A 20,724-nucleotide genomic window follows, 5' to 3' on the forward strand; every position below is an offset into this window, starting at 1 on the left:
TCACCCAACTTTTGTGGGAAGCTTGGGGAAGGCTGGCTACCTGCAACATTTAACTTGGGTCAAACAATTGAATGGCAATGCTACCAAAAATGAATTGAGTGTATGTAAACTTCTGACCCACTGGCATTGTGATGAAGGAAATTAAAGCTGAAATAAACCATTCTCTACTATTATTCTGACATTTCACATTGTTAAAATAAAATGGTGATCCTAACTGACCTAAGACAGGGAATTTTTACTAGGATTAAATGTCAGGAATTGTGAAACTGAGTTTAAATCTATTTAAACTTCTGACTTCAACTCTTTATAGCGTAGCTCTGTATTTTGTTTATTTATTTGAAAGTCATTTTTACTCATCTTCATCGAGGGTGTCAATCATTTCGGACCACACTGTACAATACGAACAAGTCACAAAACCGTAAAGCTGTACACAATGCCATATCTGTAATGATGGTGTTTCTGATTCTTTCTCAGTGCATGTGGTCATAGCCACACCCGGCAGGATCCTAGACTTGATTAAGAAGGGCGTTGCCAAAGTGGATAGAGTCCAAATGATGGTGATGGATGAGGTTAGTGTGTAAATACATGTGGTACCTGAGTCCATGAACCACGGACTGTAATCAACTACTGTACATGACTCCAGAGCCAGAGAATCAGTCCTCTTGATCTATTTTGTTACGAGCCACTCACTATTCTTCATCAAGGCCTTCAAATCTCATCTGGTTCATCAACCTACCAAAGAGGTTAAAGGAGCTACATGTAACATTTCCCCGGCAACCAGTGCTAAATATCAATTACATACCAGTGGTAGCAAATGAATAGAAATACATGATTAAAACACTTTTTTTGAGAATACTGTGTGACTCTGCTAATGCCTCATTTGAATGTTTTCTCTTCTCAGGCAGACAAGCTGTTGTCTCAGGACTTTGTAGTGCTCATCGAGGATATCATCAGCTTCCTGGCCAAGGGTCGTCAGATCCTACTCTACTCTGCCACCTTCCCCATCAGCGTGCAGAAGTTCATGGTGAGTAGTGCCACATGTTGGCAGCCATGTGGTATCACCAACAGGCCATTCTGTTCTGCTATTTCGTAACTAGAAAATATACTTTATTGTCCATTTACATGGAAGTCTTGCTATTCTTGCTGAACAGTGATCTCCTTCCGGAGAACAGCAGCTCAAAACATTGGGCAAGATTGTGTGTGGTATGGGGTCACCTGATGCGCTTGGCCTTCTCCCTTGCCCGTTTATCAGAGGCCCTGAAGCTCCCTGCACTGCAGCCCACAGAGCTTCGACCCCAGGTTCATAGCCTGCTTGAGGTTACCCTTATTAGCCAAAGTCAGCACACTCTAAATGGCAGGTGTAGTACATTGGACACAAATATAAATGCGAAATGCGTTAGTCAGGGCATAACATTTGTTTTTTTGTCCTTCAGCCGCTCTAAAATGACACCAACAAAACATAAAAAAGGATGGTTCTTTGTAAAGTTCCTAAAACAATTTAATGTATTACTAGTAAGAAGTAATGTTGTGTATTGTTTAATTTCATGTATTGTGACCTGAGTCTTTAAACCAAAATAGAACAGATTAGACAAATGTTCACCTGCCCCTTTAAATGCGGGAGGTTCGTGCCTGTGAGATTGATCCTGACAAGTAGAAGCGTTGTCATCTCTTTCCCAGTAGTTGAAACTCGAGCATAGATAAACAACCTAGCTTGTGAACAAAATAGTTCTTTGACTTGGTGTTTTTATTTACCAGCTATGAAACAAAATGGTGGAAATACTTTAGTCCGCTACTATAGCATTTACAGTACCAGTAAAAAGTTTGGACACCTGCTCATTACAGGGTTTTTCTTTATTTTGACTTTTTGTACATTGAGTAATAGTGAAGACAAAACTATGAAATAACACACATGGAATCATGTAGTAACCAAAAAAGTGTTAAACAAATCAAAATATATTTCAGATTCTTCAAAGTAGCCACCCTTTGCCTTGATAACAGTTTTGCACACTTTTGGTGTTCTCTCAACCAGCTTCATGAGGTAGTCACCTGGAATTAGAGGTTGACCGATTTTATAGCGCCAATACAGATTTTATTGGAGGACCAAAACAAGCAGATACTGATTAATTGGCCGTTTAAAATTGGCCGATTTTTTTTTTTATTTTTATTTTTTTATTTTTTTTAAATTAGAAAAAACATTTAATTATTTTTTTTATATATTTTTTTATTTTTTTATTTTAAATATTTTTTTATTTATTTAAACATTTAATATTACATTTTTTATACACTGCTCAAAAAAATAAAGGGACCACTAAAATAACACATCCTAGATCTGAATGAATGAAATATTCTTATTAAATACTTTTTTCTTTACATAGTTGAATGTGCTGACAACAAAATCACACACAAATTATCAATGGAAATCAAATTTATCAACCCATGGAGGTCTGGATTTGGAGTCACGCTCAAAATTAAAGTGGAAAACCACACTACAGGCTGATCCAACTTTGATGTAACAAGTCAAATGAGGCTCAGCAGTGTATGTGGCCTCCACGTGCCTTTATGACCTCCCAACAACGCCTGGGCATGCTCCTGATGAGGTGGCGGATGGTCTCCTGAGGGATCTCCTCCCAGACCTGGACTAAAGCATCCGCCAACTCCTGGACAGTCTGTGGTGCAATGTGGCGTTGGTGGATGGCGCGAGACATGATGTCCCAGAAGTGCTCAATTGGATTCAGGTCTGGGGAACGGGCGGGCCAGTCCATAGCATCAATGCCTTCCTCTTGCAGAAACTGCTGACACACTCCAGCCACATGAGGTCTAGCATTGTCTTGCATTAGGAGGAACCCAGGGCCAACCACACTAGCATATGGTCTCACAAGGGGTCTGAGGATCTCATCTCGGTACCTAATGGCAGTCAAGCTACCTCTGGCGAGCACATGGAGGGCTGTGCGGCCCCCCAAAGAAATGCCACCCCACACCATGACTGACCCACCGCCAAACCGGTCATGCATCAGGATGTTGCAGGCAGCAGAACCACGGCGTCTCCAGACTCTGTCACGTCTGTCACATGTGCTCAGTGTGAACCTGCTTTCATCTGTGAAGAGCACAGGGCGCCAGTGGCGAATTTTCCAATCTTGGTGTTCTCTGGCAAATGCCAAACGTCCTGCACGATGTTGGGCTGTAAGCACAACCCCCACCTGTGGACGTCGGGCCCTCATACCACCCTTATGGAGTCTGTTTCTGACCGTTTGAGCAGACACATGCACATTTGTGGCCTGCTGGAGGTCATTTTGCAGGGCTCTGGCAGTGCTCCTCCTTGCACAAAGGCGGAGGTAGCGGTCCTGCTGCTGGGTTGTTGCCCTCCTACGGCCTCCTCCACGTCTCCTGATGTACTGGCCTGTCTCCTGGTAGCGCCTCCATACTCTGGACACTACGCTTACAGACACAGCAAACCTTCTTGCCACAGCTCACATTGATGTGTCATCCTGGATGAGCTGCACTACCTGAGCCACTTGTGTGGGTTGTAGACTCCGTCTCATGCTACCACTAGAGTATGTATGTATGTATGTATGTATGTATGTATGTATGTATGTATGTATATGTGTATGTATATATACAGTGGGGAGAACAAGTATTTGATACACTGCCGATTTTGCAGGTTTTCCTACATGTAGAGGTCTGTAAATTTTATCATAGGTACACTTCAAATGTGAGAGACTTTACCACAAACATATACACACACACACACACACACACACACACATACACATACATAGATACATACACACATACACACATACACACATACACACACATACAGTGGGGAGAACAAGTATTTGTTAACCTGCAAAATCGGCAGTGTTTCCTACTTACAAAGCATGTAGAGGTCTGTAATTCTTATCATAGGTACACTTCAACTGTGAGAGACGGAAAAAACAAAAATCCAGAAAATCACATTGTATGATTTTTAAGTAATTAATTTGCATTTTATTGCATGACATATGTATTTGATCACCAGTAAGAATTCCGGCTCTCACAGACCTGTTAGTTTTTCTTTAAGAAGCCCTCCTGTTCTCCACTCATTACCTGTATTAACTGCACCTGTTTGAACTCGTTACCTGTATAAAAGACACCTTTCCACACACTCAATCAAACAGACTCCAACCTCTCCACAATGGCCAAGACCAGAGAGCTGTGTAAGGACATCGGGATACAATTGTAGACCTGCACAAGGCTGGGATGGGCTACAGGACAATAGGCAAGCAGCTTGGTGAGAAGGCAACAACTGTTGGCGCAATTATTCGAAAATGGAAGAAGTTCAAGATGACGGTCAATTACCCTCGGTCTGGGGCTCCATGCAAGATCTCACCTCGTGGGGCATCAATGATCATGACGAAGTTGAGGGATCAGCCCAGAACTACACGGCAGGACATGGTCAACTGTGGGACCACAGTTTCAAAGAAAACCATTAGTAACACACTACGCCGTCATGGATTAAAATCCTGCAGCGCACGCAAGGTCCCCCTGCTCAAGCCAGCGCATGTCCAGGCCCGTCTGAAGTTTGCCAATGACCATCTGGATGATCCAGAGGAGGAATGGGAGAAGGTCATGTGGTCTGATGAGACAAAAATATAAACTCCACTTGCCGTGTTTGGAGGAAGAAGGATGAGTACAACCCAAGAACACCATCCCAACCGTGAAGCATGGAGGTGGAAACATCATTCTTTGGGGATGCTTTTCTGCAAAGGGGACAGGACGACTGCACCGTATTGAGGTGAGGATGGATGGGGCCATGTATCGCGAGATCTTGGCCAACAACCTCATTCCCTCAGTTTTTTATTTATTTTTATTTCACCTTTATTTAACCAGGTAGGCTAGTTGAGAACAAGTTCTCATTTACAACTGCGACCTGGCCAAGATAAAGCATAGTAGTATGAACAGACAACACAGAGTTACACATGGAGTAAACACAGTAAGAGCATTACAGTAAGAGCATTGAAGATGGGTCATGGCTGGGTCTTCCAGCATGACAAGATCCGAAATACACAGCCAGGGCAACTAAGGAGTGGCTCCGTAGGGAGCATCTTAAGGTCCTGGAGTGGCCTAGCCAGTCTCCAGACCTGAACCCAATAGAAAATCTTTGGAGGGAGCTGAAAGTCCGTATTGCCCAGCGACAGCCCCGAAACCTGAAGGATCTGGAGAAGGTCTGTATGGAGGAGTGGGCCAAAAACAAAGGTTTCTGTACCAAATATTAAGTTCTGCTTTTCTGATGTATCAAATACTTATGTCATGCAAATTAATTACTTAAAAATCATACAATGTGATTTTCTGGATTTTTGTTTTTTCTGTCTCTCACAGTTGAAGTGTACCTATGATAAGAATTACAGACCTCTACATGCTTTGTAAGTAGGAAACACTGCCGATTTTGCAGGTTAACAAATACTTGTTCTCCCCACTGTGTGTGTGTGTGTGTGTGTGTGTGTGTGTGTGTGTGTGTGTGTGTGTGTGTGTGTGTGTGTGTATATATGTTTGTAATAATGACTTATTTTAACTTAATATAATACATTAAAATCTATGTAGTCTCAATTAAATCATGAAACATGTTCAATTTGGTTTAAGTAATGCAGGAACAGTGTTGGAGAAGAAAGTAAAAGTGCAATATGTGCCATCCTTGCTCAGAACATGAACATATGAAAGCTGGTGGTTCCTTTTAACATGAGTCTTCAATATTCCCAGTTAACCTGTTGAGTGTAGGGGGCAGTATTTTGATGTTTGGATGAAAAACGTACCCAAATGAAACTGCCTATTTCTCAGGCCCAGAATCTAGAATATGCATATAATTGTCAGATTAGGATAGAAAACACTCTAAAGTTTCCAAAACTGTCAAAATGTTGTCTGAGTATAACAGAACTGATATTGCAGGCGAAAACATGAGGAAAATTCAACCCGGAAGTGCTGTTTATCCTGAAAGCTCTCTGTTCCATTGCCTGTCTTTGCTCCATTTAAAGGCATATCAACTAGATTCCTTTTCCTATGGCTTCCACATGTTGTGAACAGTCTTTAGACATAGTGTCAGGCTTTTATTTTGAAAAATAAGCGAGAAAGATCACATCCCGTCATTGGAGGGCTGGGTGCCAACAGCATTTTGCATGCGCAACAGCTTGGAGCAGACATTTTCTCTCTCTCTCTCCTATTGGAGAAGCTACAGTCCGGTTGAAATATTATTGATTATATATTGTAAAAACAACCTGAGGATTGATTCTAAAAAACGTTTGACATGTTTCTACGAACTTTACGGATACTATTTGGAATTTTCGCGCCAACCAAATGGAGGTATTTTGGATATAAAAATAATCTTTATGGAACAAAATGATTTATTATGTAACTGGGAGTCTCGTGAGTGCAAACATCCGAAGATCATCAAAGGTAAGCGATTTAAGTTTATTGCTTTTCTGACTTTTGTGACCAATCTACTTGGCTGCTAGCTGTTTAATGTTTTGTCTGCTGAGAGAGATGTCCTTACATAAACGCTTGGTATGCTTTCACCAAAAAGCTGTTTTGAAATCTGACACGCCAGGTGGATTAACAACAAGCTAAGCTGTGTTTTGCTGTATTGCAGTTGTGATTTCATGAAAAGTAAATATTTTTAGTAATTTGAAGCTCTGCTATTCAGCGGATGTTGACAAATGATCCCGCTAACGGGATGGGTACATCAAGAAGTTAAGAAGCTTTAGGTTGTATCTATTATAGGACTATTTCTCTATCTACCATTTGTATTTCATATGCCTTTGACTATTGGATGTTCTTATAGGTACTATAGTATTGCCAGCCTAATCTCGGGAGTTGATAGGCTTGAAGTCATGAACAGCGCTGTGCTTCAAGCATTGCGAAGAGCTGCTGGCAAACGCAGGAAAGTGCTGTTTGAATGAATGCTTATGAGCCTGCTTCTGCCTACCACCGCTCAGTCAGACTGCTCTATCAAATATCAAATCATAGACTTAATTATACTATAATAAACACACAAAAATATGAGCCATATGTCATTAATGTGGTCAAATCCGGAAACTATCATTTCAAAAACAAAACGTTTATTCTTTCAGTGAAATACGGAACCGTTCCGTATTTTATCGAACGAGTGGCAACCCTAAGTCTAAATATTGCTGTTACATTGCACAACCTTCAATGTCATGTCATAATTATGTACAATTCTGTGGGTGGCCCTCTTGAACCATGTGGGGACAACAGACTGGGATAGGGATTGGTTGAATATGTCCGTAAACACACCAGCCAGCTGGTCTGCGCATGCCGTCTGGGCCGACAGCCTTGCGAGGGTTAACACGTTTAAATGTTTTACTCATGTTGGCTGCGGTGAATGAGAGCCAGCAGCTTTTGGTAGTGGGCCGTGTCAGCGGCACTGTATTGTCCTCAAAGTGAGCAAAGAAGTTGTTTAATTTGTCTGGGAGCAAGACGTTGGTGTCCCCGACGGGGCTGGTATTCTTTTTGTAGTCCATGATTGACTGTAGACCCTGCCACATACATCTCTTGTCTGAGCTGTTGAATTGAGACTCTACTTTGTCTCTATACTGACGCATAGCTTGTTTGTTTGCCTTGCAGAGGGAATAACTACACTGTTTGTGTTCGGTCATGTTTCCGGTCGCCTTGCCATGATTAAAAGCAGTGGTTCTCGCTTTCAGTTTTGCGCGAATGCTGCCATCAATCCACGGTTTCTGGTTGGGGAAGGTTTTAATAGTCACTGTGGGTACAACATCAACGATGCACTTGCTAATATACTCGCTCACTGAATCAACTTATTCATCAATAATGTTGTCTGTGGCTAACTGGAACATATCCCAATCCACGTGATCGAAGCAGTCTTGAAGCGTGGAATCAGATTGGTCGGACCAGCGTTGAACAGACCTGAGCATGGGCGTTTCCTGTTTTAGTTTCTGTCTATAGGCTGGGAGTAACAAAATGGACTCGTGTTCAGATTTGCCGAAAGGAGGGCGAGGGATGGCTTTGTATGCGTTGCGGAAGTTAGAGTAGCAATGTTCTAGAATTTTGCCAGCCCGGGTCGCGCATTCGATATGCTGATAAAATTTGTGTGAAGAAACCGGGTGGCTGTACCGACTCTGATAACGTATCCCGAGTGAGCCATGTTTCCGTGAAACAGAGTGAATGTTACATTCTCTGATGTCTCTCTGAAAGGCAACCCTTGCTCGAACTTCGTCTACCTTGTTGTCAAGAGACTGGACATTAGCGAGTAGTATACTCGTGAGCGACGTGCCCGTCTACGGAGCCTGACCAGAAGGCCACTCCGTCTGCCCCTTCTGCGGCACTGTTGTTTTGGGTCGCCTACTGGGATCCGATCCATTGTCCTGGGTGGTGGTCCAAACAGAGGATTCACTTCGGGGAAGTTTTATTCCTGGTTGTAATGTTGGTAAGTTGACGTTGCTCTTACTTCCAGTCCCGACTGTATGTAATAAGACTTAAGATTTCCTGGGGTAACAGTGTAAGAAATAATACATACTATGCAGTATTTTATATTTTTACTAAGAACGCGAAGTATTGACTCTGCTTGCACTGAACGCAAGCGAAGCTGCACAATTTCCCTAGTTAATATTGCCTGCTAACATTAATTTATTTTAACTAAATTTGCAGGTTTACAAAAATATACTTGTGTATTGATTTTAAGAAAGTTATTGATGTTAATAGTTAGGTTCATTGGTGCAATGATTGTGCATTTTCTCGCGAATGCACTTCTGTTAAATCATCACCCGTTTGGCGAAGTAGGCTGTGATTCGATGATAAATGAACAGGCACCGCATTGATTATGTTCAATTCAGGACAAGCTAGTTAAACTAGTAATATCACCAACCATGTGTTGTTAACTAGTGATTTATGTTAAGTTTATTTATTTTTGTAAGATAAGTTTAATGCTAGTTAGCAACTTACCTTGGCTCCTTGCTGCACTCGCGTAACAGGTGGTCAGCCTGCCACGCAGTCTCCTCGTGGATTGCAATGTAATCGGACATAATCGGCGTCCAAAAATGCAGATTACCGATTGTTATGAAAACTATGCCGATTAATCCGTCGACCTCTACCAGGAATTAATTTCAATTAACAATTGTGCCTTGTTAAAAGTACATTTTGTGGAATTTCTTTCCTTAATGCGTTTGAGCCAATCAGTTGTGTAGGGGGTATACATAAGGTGGCCCTATTTGGTAAAAGACCAAGTCCATATTATGGCAAGAAGAGCTCAAATAAGCAAAGAGAAACGACAGTCAATCATTACTTTAAGACATGAAGGTCAGTCAATCAGGAAAACTGCAGTCGCAAAAACCATCAAGCACTATGATGAAACTGGCTCTCATGAGGAAGACCCAGAGTTACCTCTGCTGCAAAGGATACATTTATTAGAGTTAACTGCACCTCAGATTGCAGCCCAAATAAATGCTTCAAAGTTCAAGTAACAGACACACCTCAACATCAACTGTTCAGAGTAGACTGTGAATCGCTCCTTCATGGTCGAATTTCTGCAAAGTAACCACCACTAAAGGACGCCAATGAGGAGACGAGACCTGCTTGGGCCAGGAAACACGAGCGATGGACATTAGTCCGGTGGAACTCTGTCCTTTTGGTCTGATGATTCAAACGCAGAGTAGTTGAACGGATTATACCGGCATGTGTTGTTCCCACCAGAAAGCATGGAGGGGGAGGTGTGGGAGTGCTTTGCTGGTGACATTGATTTGTTGTTGTTGAATTCAAGGCACGCTTATCCAGCATGGCTAACAGCATTCTGCAGCGATACGCCATTACGTCTTGTTTGTGCTTAGCCCCACTATCATTTGTTTTTCAACAGGACAATGACCCAACACACCTCCAGGCTGTGTAAGGACTATTTGACCAAGAAGGAGAGTAATGGAGTGCTGCATCAGATGTCCTGGCCTCCAGTCAACCAATCTCAACACAATTGATGGTTTGGGATGAGTTGGACTGCAGAGAGAGGGAAAAGCAGTCAACAAGTGCTCATTATATGTGGGAACTCCTTCAAGACTGTTGGAAAAGCATTCTATGTGAAGCTGGTTGAGAGAATGCCAAGTGTGCAAAGCTGTCATCAAGGAAAAAGATGGCTACTTTGAAGAATCTCAAATATTTATTTTGATTTAACACTCTTTTTGGTTACTACGTGATTCCATGTGCTCTTTCATAGTTTTGTCGTCACTATTATTCTACTATGTAGAAAATAGTAAAAATAAAGAAACCCTTGAATGAGTAGGTGTGTCCAAACTTTGGACTGGTACTGTTTTTCACTTTAAATTTGATCGTACTTGACCATTTTTATTCACAAATGCTGGTGACATGCTTGCACTTTGGAACCCTGACCACCCGCCAATGTGGCCAGTGAAATAGACACAGTTGAAGTCGGAAGTTTACATACACTAAGGTTGGAGTCATTAAATCTCGATTTTCAACCACTCCACACATTTCTTGTTAACAAACTATATTTTCGGCATGTCGGTTAGGACATCTTCTTTGTGCATGACACAAAGTAATTTTCCCAACAATAGTTTGCAGACAGATTATTTCGCTGGGTCAGAATTTTACATACACTAAGTTGACTGTGCCTTTTTAAATAGCTTGGGAAATTCCAGAAAATTATTTCATGGCTTTAGAAGCTTCTGATAGGCTAATTGACATTACTTTGAGTCAATTGGAGGTGTATCTGTGGATGTATTTCAAGGCCTACCTTCAAACTCAGTGCCTCTTTGTTTGACATCATGGAAAAAGCAAAGGAAATTAGCCAATACCTCAGATAAAAAAAATTGGTAGACCTCCACAAGTCTTGTTCATCCTTGGGAGTCCTATATCGACATAACCTGAAAGACCGCTCAGCAAGGAAGAAGCCACTGCTCCAAAACCTCCATAAAAAAGCCAGACTACGGTTTGCAACTGCACATGGGGACAAAGACTGTACTTTTTGGAGAAATGTCCTCTGGTCTGATGAAACAAAAATATAACTGTTTGTCCGTAATGACCATCGTTATGTTTGGAGGAAAAAGGGGGATGCTTTCAAGCCGAAGAACACAATCCCAACCGTGAAGCACGGAGGTGGCAGCATCATGTTGTGGGGGTGCTTTGCTGCAGGGGGGACTGGTGCACTTCACAAAATCGATGGCATCATGAGGAAAGAAAATTATGTGGATATATTGAAGCAACATCTCAAGACATCAGTGAAAGCTTGGTCGCAAATGGGTCTTCCAAATGGACAATGACCCCAAGCATACCGCCAAAGTTGTGGCAAAATGGCTTAAGGACAACAAAGTGAAGGTATTGGAGTGGCCATCACAAAGCCCAGACCTCAATCCTATAGAAAATTTGTGGGCAGAACTGAAAAATAATGTGTGAGCAAGGAGGCCTACAAACCTGACTCATTTACACCAGCTCTGTCAGGAGGAATGGGCCAAAATTACCCCAACTTATTGTAGGAAGCTTGTGGAAGGCTACCCGAAACGTTTGACCCAAGTTAAACAATTTAAAGGCAATGCTACCAAATACTAATTGAGTGTATGTAAACTTCTGACCCACTGGGAATAAGATGAGACATACAAGCTGAAATAAATTATTCTCTCTCCTATTATTCTGACATTTCACATTCTTAAAATAACTAACCTAAGACAGGGAATTTATACTTGGATTAAATGTCAGGAATAGTGAAAAACAGAGTTTAAATATATTTGGCTATGTGAACTTCTGACTTCAACGGTATATGACACAATGTACCTGCAGGGTGTTAATTTCAGACCCTGGTTTCAGTTCATTTAAAGAAATCGGTCCATTATCTATTGACTAAACATGACTGGGAATACAGATATGCATCTGTTGGTCACAAATACTTTTAAGATTATTATTTTTAAGTAGGGGCGTAGATCTGAAAACCGGTCGGTATCTATTGTGACCACCACTCTATGCATCTCCTTTGCATAGAGTTGATCAGGCTGTTGATTGTGGCCTGTGGAATGTTGTCCCACACTTCATTGGCTATGCAAAATGCAGGACAATGGCGTGAACTGGAACACTTTCGTACACGTCGATCCAGAGGATCCCAAACATGCTCAGGCCATGGATGAACTGGGCCATCTTCAGCTTCCAGGAATTGTGTACAGACCCTTGCGACATGGGGTTGTGTACTATCATGCTGAAACATGAGGTGATGGCGGCGGATGAATGGTACGTCAATGGGCCTCAGGATCTTGTCATGGTATATCTCTATTAAAATTGCCATTGATTTAAAATGCAGTTGTGTTTTGTTGTCCGTAGCTTATGCCTGCCCATACCATAACCCCACCGCCACCATGGGGCACTCTGTTCACAACGTTGACACCACCAAACTGCTCGCCCACACAACACCGTACACGCTATCTGCCAACTGCCATGTACAATTGATACCGGGATTTATCTGTGAAGAGCACACTACTCCAGCTGCCAGTGGTCATCGGGGGGGGGGGGGGTAGCATCCGCCCTCTGAAGTTGGTTAAGCCGCCGAACTGCAGTCAGGTCAAGACCCTGGTGAGGACAACGAGCACGCAGATGAGCTTCCCTGAGATTGTTTCTGACAGTTTGTCCAGAAATTCTTTGGTTGCAAACCCACAGTTTCATCAGCTGAGATCAGCCACCCAGACAGACTACCTTGCAAGTAAAGAAGCCAGATGTGAAGGTCCTGGGCTGGTGTGGTTGCACATGGTCAGCGGTTGTGAGCCCGGTTGGACGTACTGCGAAATTCTCTAAAATGACGTTTGTCACTTAACATCAAATTCTCTGGCAACGGCTTATATGGACTTTCTTGCAGTCAGCCCGCCAATTGCACGCTCCCTCAACTTGAGACATCTGTGGCATTGTGTTGTGTGACAACTGTACTTTGTAGAGTGGCCTTTTATTGTACCCAGCACAAGGTGCACCTCTGGAATGCTCATGCTGTTTAATCAGCTTCTTGATATGCCACCTGTCAGGTGGATTGATTTATCTTGGCAAAGGAAAAATGCTCACTAACAGGATTGTGAACAAAATTTGAATGAAATAAGCTGTTGGTTCGTATGGAAAATTTCTGGTATCTTTTATTTCAACTCATGAAATATATATTTTTTAACCTTTTTTTACTTACCTAGGCAAGTCAGTTAAGAACATTCTTATTTACAATGACTGCCTACACTGGTCAAACCCTGATGACGCTGGGCCAATTGTGCGCCGCCTGTGGAACTCCCAATCACGGCCGGTTGTGATACAGCCTGGACTCAAACCAGGGTGTGCAGTGACTCCTAGCACTGAGATGCAGTGACTCCTAGCACTGAGATGCAGTGCCTTAGACCGCTGCGCCACTGCGAGCCCAAAACATGGGACCAACACTTTACATGTTGTGTTTTATATTTTTGTTCAGTGTAGTTGGTGTTGACATTCAGTTATTGGCATTTTTTTATCGATGTTCTGAGTGTTTGCATTAAGAGTGTGTTGTCCATGATGGTTCATAGGTACTTAACTCCGTACTCTACCTCTTCACCTCCCAGGACTAGGTGGCTCATTGGATCTGCGGGGATTATTGTGCACTTGTTTTGTTGTTGATTAGTGTTACATAGTTGCTATTGCAACTAAAGGACTCAGTACATGGGAAACAAGATTTTCAGGTCTGATGAAACCGAGATTGAACTCTTTGGTCTGAATGCCAAGCATTACATCTGGAGAAATCCAGGCACTGCTCATCACATGGCCAATACCGTCACTACGGTGAAGCATGGTGGTGGCATCATGCTGTTGGGATGCTCTTCAGCGGCAGGGACTGGGGAAACTAGTCCGAGTCGAGTTAAAGATGCACAGAGAGATCCTTGATGAAAACCTGCTCCAGATTATGGCAACGATTCACCTTCAAATTTGACAATGTCCCTATGTACACAGCCAAAACAACGCAGGAGTGGCTTCGGGACAAGTCTCAATGTTCTTGAGAGACCCGGACTTGAACCCGATCGAACATCTCTGGAGAGACCTGAAAATATCTGCAGCGACGCTCCCCATCCAACCTAACAGAGCTTGAGAAGATCTGCAGAGAAGAATGGGAGAAACTCCCCAAATACAGGTGTGCCAAGCTAGTAGTGTCAGACCCAATAAGACTCAAGGCTGTAATCGCTGCCAAAGATGCTTCAACAAAATGAATACTTAATTAAGTAATTTCAGTTTTAATACATTTGCAAAAAAATCTTAACCTGTTTTTGTTTGATTATGTGGTATTTTGTGTAGATAGCACAAATTAATCAATTTTAAAATAAGGCTGTAACGTAGCACAATGTGGGGGGGAAAAAATCAAGGGGTCTGAATACTTTCCGAATGCACTGTATGGGGTGGACTTTTTCCCGAGAGACCATGCCACTCAATCGTTTCAGAGAGATTCTGCCACACCTGCGGCAGGTGCACATGAAACGAGGCCCGTGAAAACTGTTCAGTGCAACAGTTTTTTTGTTTGTGGGGCTTGCTCACACAAAGCCACGAAGCTGTGTGCTGACTGTGGGCCAGAAGCATAAAGGGAAGACAACATTGTTTCATGCTAAATACATGCATGCATGTAACACTACATTTTCCAGGACCTTCAACAAATCATTTTGTCATGAATATATTTCCACAAATGCATTTATGCAGTTCATCCTTTACAATTGTTCATGCGCTGGTGGTTTTGTTTAGGAATACGGCAAATAATTTCAGCCGTGCACCTGGCTGGTTATATTATTAATCTTTTAAGTTTCTACTTTGTCAAAAGAAGCTATAACCGGACTTTATTAATTACTATAACCAGTTACTACAAATAAAGTTGATCAAATGGATTGCGCTAATGTTTTCATTGCAAGGGGAATGAAATTACGGCTATAGGCCTATGTTTTGTCAAGGATATGTTTTGTATAATTAAACAATCTAAACAAATACATTTTTTGTTTATTTCCTCATTTATTCATGCAATTTTTCCTTGACAATAGTTTATGCACTATTTATCAAGCATTGGTGTTCTTGTATGTCCGTTTCGTCTTAAGTTGCTGCAAGGGTCTAGCCGTGTGTGTGTGCCCATGCACCTGTGTAGTTATCCTAGCATTGATTTCCTCAGGCACTTCAATAACCCTCTCTCCTCCTTTTTTCTCTTTTCTTGTCCCCCTTTCTGTCATCACGCTCTCCTCCCTTTTTTCTCCCTCTCCACCAGGCCAAGCACCTGCAGAAGCCCTATGAGATCAACCTGATGGAGGAACTGACTCTGAAGGGCATCACCCAGTACTATGCCTACGTCACTGAGAGACAAAAAGTCCACTGTCTCAACACGCTCTTCTCACGGGTAAGCCTAGAAAACATTGGACGCATATACACTTTTTTTTAATGTGAATGTACATGTAGTCTGGTATGTGGGCGCAGATCAGTGTACCACAAAGCCTTTACGGGCAGCCTTTATTACCGTTGGTAGTAATGAGTTTGACAGTTTTAATGGGCTCTATTTTAAAGAGGATCCCATCAGCTTTCTAAAGGCTAGGCCTGCTATATTTATTTATCAAATTTCCTAATAATGGTCCATTCTAAATCAAAAAGTGGCCAAAAGTTTTGAGAATGACACAAATATTAATTTTCACAAAGTTTGCTGCCTCGGTGTCTTTAGATATTTTTGTCAGATGTTACTATGGAATACTGAAGTATAATTACAAGCATTTCATAAGTGTCAAAGGCTTTTATTGACAGTTACATGCAGTTGATGCAAAGAGTCAATATCTGCAGTGTTGACCCTTCTTTTTCAAGACCTCTGCAATCCGCTCTGGCATGCTGTCAATTAACTTCTGGGCCATATCCTGCTGGAAAAGGCACTGTTCGTCACCAAACTGTTCCTGGATTGTTGGGAGAAGTTGCTCTCTGAGGATGTGTTGGTACCATTCTTTATTCATGGCTGTGTTCTTAGGCAAAATTGTGAGTGAGCCCACTCCCTCGGCTGAGAAGCAACCCCACACATGAATGGTCTCAGGCTGCTTTACTGTTGGCATGAAACAGGACTGATGGTAGCGCTCACCTTGTCTTCTCCAGACAAGCTTTTTTCCGGATGCCCCAAACAATCGGAACGGGGATTCATCAGAGAAAATGACTTTACCCCTGTACCTTTTGCAGAATATCAGTCTGTCCCTGATGTTTTTCCTGGAGAGAAGTGGCTTCTTTGCTGCCCTTCTTGACACAAGGCCATCCTCCAAAAGTCTTCGCCTCACTGTGTGTGCAGATGCACTCACACCTGCCTGCTGCCATTCCGGAGCAGGCTCTGTATTGGTGGTGCCCCGATCCCACAGCTGAATTAACTTTAGGAGACGGTCCTGGCGCTTGCTGGACTTGAGCGCCCTGAAGCCTTCTTCACAACAATTGAACCGCTCTCCTTGAAGTTCTTGATGATCCGATAAATGGTTGATTTAGGTGCAATCTTACTGGCAGCAATATCCTTGCCTGTGAAGCCTTTTTTGTGCAAAGCAATATTGACTGCGCGTGTTTTCTTGCAGGTAACCATGGTTGACAGAGGAAGAACAATGATTCCAAGCACCACCCTCCTTTTGAAGCTTCCAGTCTGTTATTCGAACTCAATCAGAATGACAGTGATCTCCAGCCTTGTCCTTGTCAACACTCACTCCTGTGTTAACAAGAGAATCACTGACATGATGCCAGCTGGTCCTTTTGTGGCAGGGCTGAAGTGCATTGGAAATGTTTTTGGGGGATTCAGTTAATTTGCATGGCAAAGAGGGATTTTGTTATTAATCTGATCACTCTTCATAACATTCTGGAGTATATGCAAATTGCCATCATACAAACTGAGGCAGCAGACTTTGTGAAAATTAATATTTGTCATTCTCAAAACTTTTGGCCATGACAGTATATTTAAAGACTAGATTAAATTGACAATAGTCTGATGGGTGACAATATTTTCATTAGTGAATTATGTATTTTCATTTGTGAATGATGCCCAGTGTGTGCAGCCTCTAAGGCAAGAAATGGCACATACCTTTAAAAAAAAAAAAACTTTTTCAAATCAGTCGCACACATCTGTCTTTGGCCATAGGCCTGTATGTTTTAAAAAGGTTTATATCGCAACTAAAGTGGCAAAATGACTCCAAACAGCCTATAGATTTAGGACCCCTGGAACACGGTTGGAGAGCACATAGTGACACACCTACTGATGACAACTATTGACCACGTCCATAATGTAGGTCTCAAAGAACCTGCAACACAACTACTGACAAATTACTAAACCACTATTGATAACGACCACTGCTGACCAGAACTACACAACTACTGACCACATCTACTGAACCACACACCTACTGACCACAACCACACGCCTACTGACCACCACACAACTAATGACCACAACCACACAACTGACAACACTACTGAACACACAACCACTCAACTACTGACCTCAACCACACTACTGACCACAATTACTATGGACCGACAACTACTGAACCAAAATCACTCAACTAATTGACCATAATAACACAACTACTGAATAAAACTAATGACTACAACTACTGAACTACTCAACTAATGACCACAAGCACACAACTGCTGACCAAAACTACTAAAATACTGACCACAACAGACTACAACAAAACTGACCACACAACTATTGACCACAAGCACATAACTGCTGACCACAACTAATTAACCACACAACTATTGACCACAAATACTGATGCCACAGCTGAGCAGCTTACCGATTGCTGCAGCAGCATCTGTAAATATCCCATCCAACTACCTATCCCCATATTGTTTTAATTTACTTATTTGCTCTTTTGCACACCAGTATTTCTACTTGCACATCATCATCTGCACGTCTATCACTCCAGTGTTAATTTTCTAAATTGTAATTACTTCGCTACTATGGCCTATTTATTGCCTCCTTACTCCATTTGCACACACTGTATATAGATCTTTCTATTGTGTTATTGTCGCGTTCGTCATAGTAATTGGACCAAGGCGCAGCATGGTATGCGTACATTCTCTTTTAATGAATGAACACCGAACAAACCAACAAAATGAACAAGCGAACCGTGAAGCTAATCAAAATAGTGCAGACAGGCAACTACACAGTCAAGATCCCACGAAACACAAAGGTGAAATGGCTGCCTAAATATGATCCCCAATCAGAGACAACGATAAACAGCTGTCTCTGATTGGGAACCATATCAGTCCAACATAGACATACAAATTCACCTAGATGACCCACCCAAGTCACCATCACACCCCAACCAACACAGAGAAATAACAGCTTACTATGGTCAGGGCGTGACAGTTATTGACTCTGTTTGTTTATCCAATGTGTAATTCTGTGTAATTCTACTTACTGCCCCATGCACACAACTGCTGACCACTACTGCCTTCATCTACTGAACACAACTGCTGACCACTACTGTAATATCAGATCCATTCTGTGTAACTATTCCTTATTGCCATAACTATTGATTAAACAAATCACAGAATAGTAATTAACTAGGAAGTTGGGGCACCACGGGAAAATGTTGTTTATAGAGTTGCAATTTCCCGACTAACTATTTTATCTTATCGATTAGTCTTCTATTAATGTATTGTTACCTCATCAGTCTCATTCCTGAACGTCGCAAACCCTTAGATATCTGCACCAACCATAACATAAATCATGAATCGGCGATAAACCAATTTGTATAATATTTATTTACTAACTAATCAAATCACATTAGCACACACAGTAGGCCATACATTGACTAACATGATACAAAGAAAAAGTCCCTCGTGGACGAAACCGATATGACGTCTTGGTAGACAAAGTAAAGGGGTGGGGACCGATAAGAAAGAGCGGGAGAACAAAATGAACCCACTACATACATGCATACATACAGTTGAATACGTCCATCGTAAATATGGATATTTAGCACCCTAACAACCGCTCATTTGGATTTTAGAAATCCAATGTACAGTACATATTTTATGAGTGTATGCCTTTGTTGTCCCTCTGATCGCCGGTCCGTCTGCTGGATAGATTGTCAACAGAAAGTCTCTGGTTTGTCCACCAGAGATCAGTCTTTTGTAGTTGTAGCTTGTAGCTTGTTATAAAGGATACATCAGAGTACCATTGTATGTTCTTGAGAATGGATCTTTCCGAGTACCATTGTTCTTAGATCACATGCCTTTACCAGACTAAAGTATTTAAACAGCTGCAGCCTGAATAATTGGTCTTTAGTTTGTAGATTTCTTAACTATTTCAGTGTGGGGATGATCTCCACGTTCTTTGGTCTTGTCCTTTGGTAGAGTTGCCAACCATTTCAACATGTAGCGACAGCTTCCATGTTTTCTGGTCTAATGTAAATTTCGCTGGAAGTGGTTTTTATACTGGCGTAGAAACGGGGGCGTTCCATGTCGCCGATGTAAATGTCTGTGTTCACGGAGTGGGGTCACTGACTAGTTCAACTTTATTTGAAAAAGCCTTCTCAATGAGAAAATGTTAACATCTTTCATCTTCTCACAAATAGTTTCATATTTAATCATATACGTTCCACAATATTTAGATGTAAATCTGGTAACTGAGAAATATACACATTCAGAGAAACAGTTATGATGTTCTGCGGTGGTAGTTAGATTACAAATTAGTAAGGAGTTTGACATGTTTGTTCTGTGAGTACTACCCACAGACAATTTCAACTGGTTGGAATACAGAAACATTGTTATATTATTCAACCTTTTGAGGTTAACGTACTGCAAAGTCTTTCTCTGTGGTAACTAAGGGATTCTCAACCTTCATTTTGGCAGAGTGGGGAAAGGAGTTTCTGTATTTATGACCGTCATAAACCTGTTGCGGGAGAGAGAGGGGGTCATGATCCTCACCCAAAACGGGCACGTCATAACAATACTGTAAGGCCACAAATACTGACCTCTGCTACCTAGCACAACCACACATCTACTGAACCACAGACCTACTTACAAATCCTACTGACCACAACACTGCTTACCAACTCAACTACTGACCATAACCACACAACTACTGAACACACAATATGCCACCAGAGGTCTCTTCACAGTCCACAACAGACTGGGAGGCGCACAGTACTACATAGAGCCGATAACATATTGTGAAATCAATCAATCAATCAAATGTATTTATAAAGCCCTTCTTACATCAGCTGATATCTCAAGGTGCTGTAAAGAAACCCAGCCTAAAACCCCAAACAGCAAGCAATGCAGATGTAGAAGCATGGTGGCTAGGAATAACTACCTAGAAAGGCCAGAACCTAGAAAGAAACCTAGAGAGGAACCAGGCTATGAGGGGTGGCCAGTCCTCTTCTGGCTGTGCCGGGGGGAGATTATAACAGAACATGGCCAAGATGTTCAAATGTTCATAGATGACCAGCAGGGTCAGATAATATCTGTTGTGAATTAAATATGTTGTAATTGTATATTGCCTTAATTTAGCTGGACCACAGGAAGAGGAGCTGCTGCCTTAAAAATACACAACTACTGACCACATCCATAATGTAGGGCCTAAAGAACCTGCAACAGAACTACATAACTACTGACCAAAACTACTAAACCACAACTACTGACAACAACCACAAAAATACTGACCACAACTAATAACCACACACCTGCTAACCACAAACAACTGTCCACAACCACAAAAATACTGACCACAACTACGGAACACAATTA

The 20,724-nt window shown here is 41.9% G+C and overlaps 1 protein-coding gene across 4 annotated transcripts in view; it reads left to right on the plus strand.

The window, feature by feature from the left end:
* Positions 1 to 20,724, plus strand: part of LOC110496082 (putative ATP-dependent RNA helicase ddx6) — an 85,003-nt gene that overhangs the window by 8,994 nt on the left and 55,285 nt on the right. For 2 of the 4 annotated variants that reach the window (XM_036952544.2, XM_090208472.1), the window contains exons 7-9: positions 475 to 569; positions 902 to 1,024; positions 15,230 to 15,358. In XM_036952544.2, the coding sequence (XP_036808439.1) occupies positions 475 to 569; positions 902 to 1,024; positions 15,230 to 15,358 (347 nt within the window). Of the gene's footprint in view, positions 1 to 474; positions 570 to 901; positions 1,025 to 9,859; positions 10,274 to 15,229; positions 15,359 to 16,547; positions 17,558 to 20,724 lie in introns of those variants that run through there. The other 2 variants (XM_090208471.1, XM_090208473.1) reach the window with 2 other exon arrangements.

Source organism: Oncorhynchus mykiss, chromosome 18, assembly GCF_057628025.1.
Source record: "Oncorhynchus mykiss isolate SJ-2025 chromosome 18, ASM5762802v1, whole genome shotgun sequence".
Taxonomy (NCBI): domain Eukaryota; kingdom Metazoa; phylum Chordata; class Actinopteri; order Salmoniformes; family Salmonidae; genus Oncorhynchus; species Oncorhynchus mykiss.